Below are 13,397 nucleotides of genomic sequence, written 5' to 3' on the forward strand. Positions count from 1 at the left end.
CTGAGCCCACCAATGAGCTCGGGAGTTTGGGGCTTTTTGGTCTTTTTTGTTGGTTGGTAGTGTGTTGTGTTGGTTTGTTTTTTTTTTTTTAAAGCTTACTTGGGGTTGGGTTGGGTTTCAGTGGCAGACTGAGAAGAACCTGTGTGTTTTGTGGGACTCTCTATTTGTAATCCATGGAAGAAGAAACCTGTGTTCGGCTGGTGTTCTTCAGGACAACAAGCAGCGATGGTGATTTTAAAGCTGAAGCCTGTTGCACAATATTATGCTAGTGGTACAGGCGTACACTCCCATCTAAGTTACCCTCTGTTCTATGAATATGTAAACTGCAAAGAAGGAGAGAGCAGCTTTTAATCTGTTTAGCATCTCCTAACAGTTTTGAGGTGATTGATCCCCCTTTGCATTTTTAAAATGCATAAAGTGTCAGTTTAGGAAGTCTGGAGAGTTAAGGTCTGCTGCTAGAAATGTGTCTCATATTTGATGCTGCTCTGAGCAAATTTCACCAAATTTTGCAAAGACGTTGTATTTTCCAGTGGCCTATATGTGTGGTAGGGCTTCCACATCATTAATGGCTTCTGCAAATAGCATTTCTTTTCCATCTTTTGCTGTGTCCTGGTCTCTAATACAGGCAAAACTGGACGTTTTTTTTTTTTGTTAAACAAAAGTTACAGTAGGCACAAAGATACTTACTTTTTCACAGTTAGGCAGGATCACACAGAGGTGTCTTAAAATATTCTTTAAAACAGGATTAGCAGTCATATAAAACAAATGTTACATCTACAATAGTTTCTGACTGTTGTTCTAAGTAGGTAGATTCCTGGCTTATTTCCTGAAGGTGCATTACTGACCCATGTGTATTGTAGGTGTTAACTAAGTTTTCTTTGGTTCTCACAAATGTTTGTATATTTAGCCTCACAGCTGAAACATTGTGGTCTGAAATCTTTTAATGAACATGGAAATGGTGCGGAAATGAGCTTGTGCTATAAATGCTGCTGATAGATGGGGCAAAAGTTTGTCCAAGAATTGGGCGGTGGGAGGCCACACAAAAAACTCCACGCAAACCAAACAAAAAAAAAAACCAACAACCCAACCCTTAAAATTCTTTATATTTAATGTTTTATTATATCACTGATTCTAAATTTAGGAAGGCTGTGCTTGCACTATAATTATAGAAAATGTGACAGCAATTGTACTGCTTCCAACAGGTAACATTCCAGGCTTGCAGCATTTCTGAAGCAAGGTATCTCTATGATCAGCTGGCCACGATCTGTCCCATTGTGGTAAGTAATGAACTTCTGTCACATCAGCTATTCGTTGTGTGAAAGCCACTACATGGTTAAAAAAAAAAAAAAATCAAATTTAAAAAACCAAACTTGAATGCTACTCACAAATTTGGTACTCTGGAAGAAGTCAGTCTCTTGCTAGATTGTCACATGAGCAGTGTGATTTATTTAATGTCCAGATGACACCGCAAAACAGATGATGTCTGTTTCTTCTCTCTGCCCTCCTTTCCATGTGAACGAGACTCTTGATAAGTAGTTCTAGAAATAAATTTGGGGCAGTTTTTTGTGAAAACAAGACAAACTCACTCCTTAATTTTTAATTTTTCAGCTTTAGTCTGACAGAGGGTTTCAGCTTAAGTTGTTTAAATCTGTCCCTTTTGTAAGCACATGGTCATAAACAGGTGTTTATAACAGGTGTTATAAAAATAAAATAGTTGTCTGGTCTAGGTGATGAGCAGATCCTTCTCTGAGTGAGGTACGTTCCAGCTGTTTTGCTAAGGTGCTTAGTCAAACAAAAATAAACAAAAAGATTGCCAGATGGACTTCCAGAGTTTGGAAGTGTGTGAGCAGAATACTTGCTGATTTGTTACAAAGTTGCTTCTGCCTATATCATATTTGTGTTCCTTAAATGCTGATCTGTAGAGGTAATAAATCTGGAGAGTGTCCGGTGCCGCTTCAGTAATGCTAACTATTCATCTAGGCATTTTCTGGAGATAGCAGTTGAGAGATTTGTGGTTGTACTTTGTAATGTACTTTGGCTGTACATTAAACTGAAGTATATACTTCAGTTACTTCTGGACCAGCAAGTTTCCTTTTCCAGTGGGGTTGTGTTTTGCTTTTGGTTCCTTGGCTTGTCCTTTCATATCATGCTGGTTTATTTTAGATGGCGTTGAGTGCTGCATCTCCATTCTACAGAGGCTATGTGTCTGATATTGACTGTCGCTGGGGAGTAATCTCTGCATCTGTAGATGATCGAACACGAGAAGAGAGAGGCCTAGAGGTAAGTAATGTTAGGTAATAGATGTCTGTGTTTTTTCAGGCAAAAAAGTTAAATATCCTTTAGTGTCAAATTCTCTTTGTGCTCATCAGAATCCCTAACAAGGGAACGTGGCAGTCTTTGTGGTAAATATAGGAGAGGTGGTATAAACATTCGCCTTGGTTGTACGGTTTACATTAGCAAATATATATTTTTAGTTAGGTATGGAATCCCATTAGAACTCCACTTACGCCTCCACCACTTGCTAAAAAGTCCCCCTGTGATGAAACTTCCCAGTCTGGGCTTGAGCCCAAAATGCAAAAGGCAGGTGCTGCTGAGTAATCCAGTATTATAAACTAGAACTATGTGAAAAGAGCCAGTTGTCAGAACTTGAACTTAAGCAATTTCTCTAACCAGGAGTTGGCATTCAAGGCACTTACAAAATTATAGACAATAAAAAAAAAATCTAAAAAATCTACTTGAAATATTTCTTGAACTACCCATTTTAAAAGCATATGTAACAATGTGCACATAGTGAAACTATTGGTATGTGTTGCAACAGGTATAATAACACTTTCCAGGTACTTGGGGTAATGGTTATGTTACACTAGGAAAATGTTTCCACTTTTAGAGAATTCTAGTCAATGTGTAATGACTTTTTTCACTCAGATACATACATCTGCAAACAGAATAGTCATAATTGCAGGATCGCTTTCTATTAAGCCTATTTAAGACTCGTGCTTTGAATAATTTTAATTGAGGCTGTAGGGTTTTTTTAAACAGGTTATAATTCTCACATAAGTGTCATTAGTGAGCAAAACTTAGGTAACTTTGTTAACAAGCTGTTAAAATATTGTATTCTTAAATTATATAGCCACTGAAGAACAACCATTATAGAATCAGTAAATCCAGATATGATTCCATAGACAGTTATCTATCTGAATGTGGTGAGAAATACAATGACATTGATTTGACAATAGACAAAGATATCTACGAGCGCCTAATAAAGGAAGGTAAGTGTTTGCTTCATTACGAGCAGGTTAAGAATTATGCTTGCAGTGTGTGGGAATATTTTACGTTTTCGTTCTTGTTTGTTTCAATCATTGTACATCGCTCAGAGTGACTCCTACTCAGGAAGTATCTGTGTAGCGTGGTCTTGAGAATTTTTTTAGAAGTATTCATTTGTAACAGAAACTGTCCCTAATTCCAGCTTGAGAAGCTCAGTGTTTGATGCATTAATGTTTTATCTTTATGGAGAGAGGAGAACTGATTTAGGGAAGATGGCACAGAGGTGCATCAGAAAACAGGAAGAAAGGCAGCCACACCAATATTCAGCTGCCATTTCCAAACAAGAACCTGTTCTTTTTTTTTGTTTTTTCTTCTCTTTGGTCATTTCCTTCCTTCCCAAAGTCATCGTTTAAACTTCAACAGGATGTGGTGGGTTGAGGTAGTATTGCAGAGTTGAAAGTTTTCAGTCTTGTAGAACAAATCGTTTCCTAGAACCTGCTTTGCCATGTGTGAATTGTTTGTTTGAATTTTCATTTTGTAGGTATTGACCACCTTTTGGCACAGCATATTGCACACTTGTTCATTCGAGACCCATTGACTTTGTTTGAGGAGAAAATACATCTAGATGATGCAAATGAATCCGACCATTTTGAGGTTGTGTCTGATTTAGAGGAATTTAATAAATATATACATAAAAATGCTTATTCTTTATAGAACTGCTTCATTGGAGGATGGCTATATTAGCTAAGACTTTTTTTCCCTGAACTCTTCACTTCAAGTAGTTCTTTAGCATCTTTGCAGTTATAAGCACATTTATTTCTTTGGTTTATCATTTGTTTGGGAGAAGGTGGTGGCTTATACTTTAAACCAAATAAAATATGAAGGCCCCAAATTATAACTGTGCATATAAGTGTTATGGGGAACCATCTATTTTTATGGCTTCCTAAAAACTGTTTTGTATGGCATTTACATATAAAGTCTCTCTGACACAGCTTTATGAAATAACAGCTGTGGTAATATTAGGTATTTTTAGTTTGGGGTGCATCAACCCTTCATTAAAAAAAAGTCAGCTAAATCTCAGCCCCCTAGTATCTTACACATGATCCTCAAACAAAAGAGCATAAGAAAGCGTATTTGCGTCTAGGATGGGTAGTTATACTGTTGTTTATAGGAAGTCATGCCACTTAGTTTGGAAGCGCTTCTTTAACTTCATAGGCTGTTCCAGGGAAAATATTACAACTTTAGTTATCTGCTTTTATTTATTTATTTATTATAGAATGATGCATATCTTGATTGTGACAGATCATTTCATGTGCTTTGCAGAATATTCAATCTACAAACTGGCAGACAATGAGGTTTAAGCCACCTCCTCCAAACTCAGATATTGGATGGAGAGTGGAATTCAGACCTATGGAGGTAAGGAAGGCATCTGTATGCACAAAACTTTTCTTTTAAGTGGAAAAGTACCAGGCATTCTGCCATCCAGTATCGAGCCCTTATTACTTATGCTGTGTTTTCTCCCCTCTGAATTGCTAGATGCAAGTGAAGTGGACAGCAGTGTTTAATCAGACATGGACTGTGGGAATGTAACTGACAGGAGAATCCACTGCCGCACAGCAAAGCATGCTAATGGATTTAGGCGGATGGGGAAAGGAATTAGGCTTGTATTAAAGCAACAGTAAATAAAGCCCCATTTAGCTTCTAAGGACTGTATTTCTGCAGTACTTTTCCTGGTGCTGAACAATTCCACTGTCATTGTTTTGTTTTTTACAAGTTACTTTATAGCTGTCTATTTCTGAGCTCTCTGAATTTAATCCCTTTAAAGTGGGAATTTAAAAACTATTATACATTTGTAATTACACAGAGAGCCTGAAGGCACAGGTTATTAGATACTTTTGAAACACAAGTGTGTTTTGGCATTGGATTAAAGGGTTGAGTTTGAAGTGTGTGCATGTGTTGTGCATTTGAAGTCACTGCTGATGATTCCAGCTCGTGCATCGCCATCTCTGCTAGTAGAACATGTGTAAATACAAGTACCAACGGGAATGTGCAAATCAAACTGTTTTAAACTCTCCCAGATATTTATCTACGTACCATGAGTGTGTTACCACTAAAGTAGTTTAATCCTTTCATGTCTAGGTCCAGTTAACAGACTTCGAAAACTCTGCATATGTTGTGTTTGTCGTATTGCTAACCAGAGTGATTCTGTCATACAAACTGGATTTTCTCATTCCTTTGTCTAAGGTAGGTGTGAAAGACCAGATCTATTGGAGCTAAATGCAATGTAGTGGCATCAAGACTGATTTTTATCCTCTGCAAGCTAGGAACTAATATTCGTACACTTACAGAACAGCCATTTCTCTCTTTCGGTCAGTTTTCATCTGTACCAGTCTTTTGAATCAATTTCATCTCTACAGTATTAAACAAATATTTTACTGCTGTGTCATGTCATTAAGCTTATAGATAAATACTGTGGGAATTTCTGTGGTGCCTAATAGTGTCTGACTGCTGCAGAAATTTTGAGAAATACCATTGTCACAAGGCTGTTTTGAAACTGGGAAAGGGCGTGTTTCCCCCATTTTACATGTAGGGACAATAACTTGTGCATGTCAAAATAAAAACTTTAGATATTTATTTTAACACCGCTGTTGCCTATGTCTCATATTCTTACTCTCTATCATGTTTGTATCCGGTGGAGAGGGAAAGGAGTGGAAGGTGTCCCTGCCTGTGGCAGGGGGGTTGGAACTAGGAGATCTTTAGGATCACTTCCAACTCTAAGCACTCTATGATTCTATGCGTAGTGTGAGACAGCATTTGAGTGAAAACAAATACTGCTGATTCCAGTCATGACTGTGACTTGTGTTTGGACAGACCAGCCATGCAAAATGTGCTTTTTTCCTTAACCTCGTCCTCACAATTGTTGAACTGTTTGGGGTGAAACTGTCCCTGCATGTCTTCTTTCTGAGACATCTGACCAGAAAATGTCTTTTTAAATGGATGGTCCTGCAGTGTTATAGGTAACTTTAGATTAGGTCTTGTAGTTCAGAAGGCTTCTGATGGACTGTATTCTAGAAAATACTGCCAGCACTGGCTATAGCATAGCAGTAGTATCCTGTGGCTTTTCTTAGTGCTTTTAACAAAAATAGAGAAAAATACTGAAGTTGTCAATTAACTGTAATCGTGCCATACAGTTGGTATGATCTCTGAAAAGAGAAATTCTCTTCCTGGTGTCAGGGAGTTCCGACTTCATAAATAATGTGGCGATTTAGCACTGACATTGTATAATTCCATTGTTATTTGGAATGTCTCAAAAGCGCAAAATTTTTAGCTAATGAATTCCAGTTCAGACTGAAAAAGAGATCAGGTGCTGAAAGAACCTGAACAGAGTTGGGGGGGCTAGAGGGGCATAAAATTGTTTGAGCTTGCCAAGCAATTTGGCAGGTAATGCAACGCAGAATTGCACAACCATTGGTAAGCCTGCCTCTTTCATGTAAAATAATACGGGGTTATGGGGCTAATCTCACACTAATCTTTGCTGTCTGATTTGAGTGCGGTTGTACTCCCGTCAGCTAGGACTGGAGTTCTTTCGAACTTTCAAAACAGCCTGTTGGGTAAATAGGTTTCATAATATAAAATGAACGAAAACAGATTTTTGAAAGCAAAGCTTCGAAAGGTAAGAAGTAAGTGAATATTCTGCATTGGCTTTAATTAAAGGTCAAACAAAGAATTCGGGAAATCATATCCCTTCTTCTGAAGACAATACAGTAAATCTAATGTCCGAAAGCTCTGTGATGTTAATTCCCTGAGAACATACGCACCAAAGAACTTGGGTGAAATCATCTGTCCAAAAAGACACAGCGATGCTTATGTCATTTGCAGAGCATATGAGCAGTGATTTGTAGTTTGTAGACTTTTTGAGAAGCCTGCAATTTAAAACATCTTTACTAGCAGTCTAAGTTTATCTAACTCTCTAGCAGGTGTTCGGGTGTGGAATAGATACAATTCCCATACGAAGTTACTGGAATTCTGTTTCTGAAAGTGCATTTAATACAGTAATAACTCTTTTAAAGACTTCAGTGATTCTGTTAATAAAAGCGACAAACTACAGCTAGGGAAATGGCAACTTTCTTCTTATGTACTCATTTAAATTGCATCTAAATATGCAAAGAAGTCTCCCAGGTGGGATGCAGCCTGTTAATCACAGCTGTTCCTGTGTTTTCATCCAAACTTAAAAGAGCATGTTCTAAGATAATACCGTTGCCTTTTCTGCTGGAGACAATTTCATAAAACATCATCTCTTTGTGGTTTTGCCTGGGACCCCTGAAGAATGAAATAAAACTTAGGTCCACAGCTTGGCCTTGTGTGATGAAATAATAAGAAAAAATAGTAGATGTTTCAACTAATAAGACCAAAATATGATGGTTTGGGAGAATTTTCTAAAATGTCACAAATCTCTGAAATACTTCTTTTGCCAGGTGGATGAAAACATGAAGGTGGCCCAGAAAAGAGATGCTGTCCGTCAGGGAATGTTTTACTTCAGAAAAGATATTTGCAAAGGTATCACAACAAGAAATCTGATTAACGCTGTTGTGGGTGTTTAGTGCATCTCTTGCTTTCTAACCGTTTCTTCCTTTCCCTTTGTCACCAATGAAGGTGGAAATGCTGTTGTGGATGGATGTGGCTCTGCACAGAACGGGACAGGCACTGATGCAGAAGAGTACACCTTAATGAGCATTGATACAATTATCAATGGGAAGGTCATAGCCTCTTCTACCTGGAACACACAACTTTCCCCTCCATTCCGCCCTCCCAGAAACCAGATCGAGCGTGTTTTATGCTGACTCTGTTCTCTTACACAGGAAGGAGTCTTTCCTGGTTTGATCCCTATTTTGAATTCCTATCTTGAAAACATGGAAGTGGATGTGGACACAAGGTGCACCATCCTAAACTACCTGAAGTTAATAAAAAAGAGAGCATCTGGTACGTTTGACACTTTTGGACGTTGATTTTCTTGGCATTTTTCTACTTAGTAATTGAGCTGTTCTCTAGTTTTCAGTTGGGTAAAACTTGGTGGCAGCTGTGGCTGGCTGGTTAAGTGTTGAATCGTAGGAGCAAAGGACTGGAGTGTGTTCTCTGGCTTAAATCTGGTTGTCTAATTCTGATTATAAATGTTTCATGATCCATTTTAGAACTTAAATTAGGAGCAATTGATACAGTTATACTGTTCTCCAAGCTGTAATTGTATCTCCAATCCAAGATTTCTATTTTCAGCACCACTTACTGCTACTTTTGCCAGTGTTTTGTCCACTTTGTAGTAGTTTGCACATATACTAATCCCCTTGCCTGTCACTTGAGCATTGTAAGAGTATGGGAGGCTGGATCTGATTCCCTGGTGTTACTGGTGTGACTCCAAAGGACTGATAAGACTAAATTCTGGTATGCTAGAGTACGGGACCTAGTCTTTAGCTCCCTGATAAGAAAGCCCTTCTGTAAGTAGCTGAACTCCTCCAAGGCAGAGCAAACCAGGCTCTTCCCCTGTCTTCCCCATGTTGCAGTGTTTTTGAAGACGGGTGTTATAATGACTCTTTTATGCTCCTTTTTAAACTGCAGCAGTATAATGAGTAAAAGATGCAGGCTAAACTTTAATTCAGAACTGGGTGCATAGCACAGTCTGCAGCAGCTTTGTACCTTTCTATGTGCAAATTCCTTGTATGCCTGCCCTGCTGTAAATGTAGCTAGACAGTTAATCTTAGTCTCATAGGTCAAGACACTTTTTTTCTTCTCCCCAGTTTTAAACTAAAGTGTTGCATTCCTTCTTAATTCTTGAAAACTGCTGTAGAAGCTTCTATGTAAAGCCCTTTTTAAAGCTGAGGTGGAAATAGGGACTTCCTCTTGCCTGGTAATTTAGTACTTCAGCAGTACTTCTGAATGGTAACAAGTTTTAATTAATTACATCTTTCACTGTAAATGTTCTTTCCTAAGGCTGCTTGTTTGTAGGAGGCTTCTGTCCCTCAGGTAATGTAGACAGGAATTTGATGCTTGGCTTAACTGAGGGAGGGAAGAGAAGCTGGCAGGAAGAAAACGTCTGAGGCACATCAGCCCTCAAAATAGCAATACTTTCAAAATATTCCATCGTTTGTTGTTGGGTTCGTTTTTTCCTTTCAGAAAAATGCTGTTGAAAAAACAAGGAATACCTAAATCAGAGGGGTTTTTTTGAAGAGCTAATGACCTGGGCTCGATACCCTGTGGCAGCTGTTGCCCTTCCAAAGAATCGTAGAATTATAGAATGGTTTGGGTTGGAAGGGACCTTAAAGATCATCTAGTTCCAGCCCCCTTGCCATGGGCAGGGGATACCTCCCACTAGACCAGGTTGCTCAAAGCCCCATCCAGCCTGGCCTTGAACACCTCCAGGGATGGGGCATCCACAACTTCCCTGGGCAACCTGTTCCAGTGCCTTACCATCCTTGTAGTGAAAAATTTCTTCCTGATATCTAACCTAAATCTCCCCTCTTCCAGTTTGAAGCCATTCCCCCTCGTCCTATCTCTACAAGCCCTTGTAAAAAGGCCCTCTCCAGCTTTCAGATACTGGAAAGCTGCTGTAAGATCTCCCTGGAGTCTTCTCTTCTCCAGGCTAAACAACCCCAACTCTCTCAGCCTGTCCTCATAGGAGAGATGCTCCAGCCCTCTGATCATCTTCATGGTCCTCCTCTGGATCCGCTCCAACAGGTCCATGTCTTTCCTATGTTGGGGGCTCCAGAGCTGGAGGCAGTAGACAAAGAACAGCTTTGCTACCTGGTGCAAAATTGCAGGCATTGCAAAAGTCAGCTTGTGTATTTACACAGACCTAAAAGGTGTGGGAGTGATGTAGATAAGAATCTAGGGTTTATATCTTAACTCCATTGAACTGAAATGATTTTTAAATGATGATTCACAAGAACTAAATTCACAGAATTAAATGCATTAGGTATTGTATTACTGTGCCATGATGTTTCTCAGTTGTGAGCTTTGAATTATTCCTGTTTACTCTCAATCTTAAATGTTCCTCAACTGCAGCCTGTCTAGCATGAGAATGGCTATTTTTCAGATTTCTCTCCTCAACTGGTGAGCACAGAGCACTCATGAGAGTTAAACACTGGCACTGTGGCTGCTGTGGCTTTAACCTTGCCCTGACATAGTTCATCTGTGATTCAGTCGCATCTTGTCTCGCAGCACAGCTAGGTATTGCCCTCCTGGTCTCCATCTAGCTACGGTGTGACTGCCACCGCTCAGTGAGACTACAGGTTTGCTAGGAAGGCAGCAGCTGCTGACCACCACCAAATATTAATGAAAGCGGCATTAAGATAGCAGCATCAAGTGGTCCTTGTCCTGGTGTCCTGTCCTGGTTCCTGGTGGTCTGCAGTGTAGGTGCTTTCTCGGCTGAAGGTGGTGCAGTAATCATGGTGCTTAATGACCATTCACAAACATTATTTCCGTAATTGTTGCCTTACCCTTCTTGAAGCAGTTACACTTGTGGTCCTCATAAAGTCATTTAATAAGAAATGCCACAGTTCTTTTATATGCTCTATGAAAAACTTAATTCCTGTAGTTTTGCATGTTTAAATGTTCTTCCCAGTTATTTCATTATATGCCTTCTAGTTCCTGCATTGTAGGATAATGTTTCTCTACTCACTTCTCATCAGCATTCATGATTTTGCAAACTTCTCAGGTACATTGTTGCTTCCAAACTTGCAATTCCCTTTGTCTTGTCTCTGCTCGCTTGGAAGTTCTCACACCTTTTGTCAGTCTGTGGTGCCTTTTCCCGTTGCTTGTATGTTCTTTGAGAGCTGCACGCTGTGTTCACGATGAAGGTGGTGCAGATTTACACCGGTACAAAGGATGGGGTGTGATTGGGCTGCCTGACCACTAGGTGTCTGTGTTGGTGTTAACTGGACTGCTCTTCCATCTCCTCCTGCACTGGTGCAGTGGCTTTCACTCCAAAAATGTCTCTTTATGCTCAGCTCTACTCATTTCCCGGTCCCACCAATTTTCTTGCAGGCCCCCTGCTTCTCGTTGGTTTGAGAAAGTTTTCGTGTGAGTTTTTAGTGCCTTCAACAAATAATGCTTCTTAGGTATTTTTTTTTTCTGCCTTCTTTTTGTATAGAAGTGTAAACTCTGGCCTCTTTTCTTTAAAACATCACTTGTGGTTTTTGAGGGACATTTTTGTTTCTAATAACCTTTTTTTATTCTGCCTTTTTTTCCTGTATTTTTTGCAATTTTTCTGATTTGTGTTCATGTATTGCTTTTCAAAAGCACTGGTCTATAAACTGCCTTGGATGCTTTTTACTTTTTATTTGTGTGTTCCTCTGTGCTTTCCCTAACTTGATTCCTCTTGCTTTTTATAATACTCTTAAACCAAAGATTTTTGTAGTGAAAGCCCTTGACTCTTTCCACTCTTACAAGGACACTGAGGTTCCAGTAGCTAGCAATGAAAGTTTTTCTAGGCTCTTCGAGCATCCCATCAGCCTACCTTAATGTCTTACTGTCAGAGTTACCTTAAACTTGTACTAGTTAAGGTTTGCTTGCATATGCTGCATTCAGGAGCAAGATTCAGTAACCTAAACACTGTCCAGCTGGCCTCCAGCTCCTACTTTATAGGGATGCAGGTGGTCTTCAAGTGGTGTGTGCCATTTGATGACCCCGTATGGAAGTGTTGGGGGCCCTTAGGCACCTGCTGACTGCCCTGTGGACAGCATGGTGACGCAGAGGCAGTGTGTCAAACCAGGAGTTGGTATAATCAGGAACTTGGCTATTTTCTGCTAGGGGAGCTGCCAGAGGGAGAAAGAATAATTAGTCAAGGTAGGCAGAACAAAGCTAGCAGCTGAGTTGGATGGATCGACTACAACATTGTTATATATATGTGTAGTTGTTGTAGAGGTGTCTATTGGTTCATCTCAGCCCGATTCTCTGTTAAATGACATGTTTAAGGCCTTTTGCTATACAACCTGTTGGTGACCTGTTTGCTATACAACCTGTTCCAGTAGCGACATCTCTCTGCACTGTCTCATTACAACACCTGAAAGTTTGGGCGAATGGGTTTTAGACTCTATGTCAGCTTACTTATGCCTGCAGTTTAGCCATATTTAAAAATATATATATACATGCAGGAATGTTTCTCATGAAAGCGTGGACTATTCATTAATTGTGTATATAATGCATAGAACTTTAGGTGTCGTACTGCTAAATTAGATGTATAAACTGTGAAATCTGACTTCCCCTTGCCCACAGGAGAATTAATGACAGTTGCTCGATGGATGAGGGAATTTATCGCACAGCATCCAGACTACAAGCAAGATAGCGTGATAACTGATGAAATGAATTATAGCCTTATTTGGAAATGCAACCAAATCGCACAAGGCCAGGCAGAGTGTCCTGAACTATTAGGGGTAGGATTTAATAAGAAACAAAGTGGAAACAAAACTGGCTCTTTGTAATGAATGAATGTTTTTTAAATAATATAAAGTTTAAGCCTTTTAGCAAAGCACTAGCAAAGATACTGTGAATCTGGTACAGTTTCATGGTGTGAAGACCAAAACAGGGATACTGCACTATAAAATGGGCCAATCTGCCTAAATATTTGTTTAAGGCATCCTAAAGTGGGCATATTCTTATTGTTAAGGTTTATACAATGTACATGTAAATAGTAAAATATTTTTATGATTAACATCAATGTATTTTAATAACATTGTATCTAAAGTTATTGTGAATTAGCTTGTAACTTTTTTATGCTTATTCTAGAAAGAAAAATTGTCCTGAACAGCTTTGTAAATGTAATGGTACTTGTATATTATACGCATTCCAGTTACTGAATGTTTACTGTAATTTTTTTAACCTGGAATGTGCTAAGTAATCTACCTTATTGTGTAAAAAAAAAAAAAAAAAAAAAAAATTCTGGACCTACCTGAATTGCAGATACTTCTTCCTTCCACTTGGGTTTTGAAAGTATGTAAGAACAGATAAATGCATGTGCATCCCATTTGTTAATCTTTACAGTGGTTTCTCAGTTGCTACAAGACTTGCATCCACTCATAAACTGTAAAACTGAGACGAACGAATCTGTCTTTATTCAGATAACACAAGTCTGCCTGTCTGCAGAA

General features: G+C 39.1%; 1 protein-coding gene across 1 annotated transcript in view; it reads left to right on the top strand.

Annotated features, from left to right (window-relative positions):
- The window catches only part of GCLC (glutamate-cysteine ligase, catalytic subunit), a 20,461-nt gene extending 7,302 nt beyond the window's left edge, over nucleotides 1–13,159 (top strand). The window contains exons 6-15 of the mRNA XM_009882134.1: nucleotides 1,203–1,277; nucleotides 2,164–2,280; nucleotides 3,131–3,269; nucleotides 3,806–3,918; nucleotides 4,588–4,680; nucleotides 5,404–5,508; nucleotides 7,740–7,821; nucleotides 7,918–8,021; nucleotides 8,124–8,244; nucleotides 12,529–13,159. Coding sequence (XP_009880436.1) covers nucleotides 1,203–1,277; nucleotides 2,164–2,280; nucleotides 3,131–3,269; nucleotides 3,806–3,918; nucleotides 4,588–4,680; nucleotides 5,404–5,508; nucleotides 7,740–7,821; nucleotides 7,918–8,021; nucleotides 8,124–8,244; nucleotides 12,529–12,734 — 1,155 coding nt within the window. The 3' untranslated portion in view covers nucleotides 12,735–13,159. The remainder of the gene's footprint in view (nucleotides 1–1,202; nucleotides 1,278–2,163; nucleotides 2,281–3,130; nucleotides 3,270–3,805; nucleotides 3,919–4,587; nucleotides 4,681–5,403; nucleotides 5,509–7,739; nucleotides 7,822–7,917; nucleotides 8,022–8,123; nucleotides 8,245–12,528) is intronic.
- The last annotated feature ends 238 nt before the right edge of the window (nucleotides 13,160–13,397 follow it).

The sequence above is a fragment of the Charadrius vociferus genome, unplaced genomic scaffold (genome assembly GCF_000708025.1).
Source record: "Charadrius vociferus isolate BGI_N301 unplaced genomic scaffold, ASM70802v2 scaffold113, whole genome shotgun sequence".
NCBI lineage: Eukaryota > Metazoa > Chordata > Aves > Charadriiformes > Charadriidae > Charadrius > Charadrius vociferus.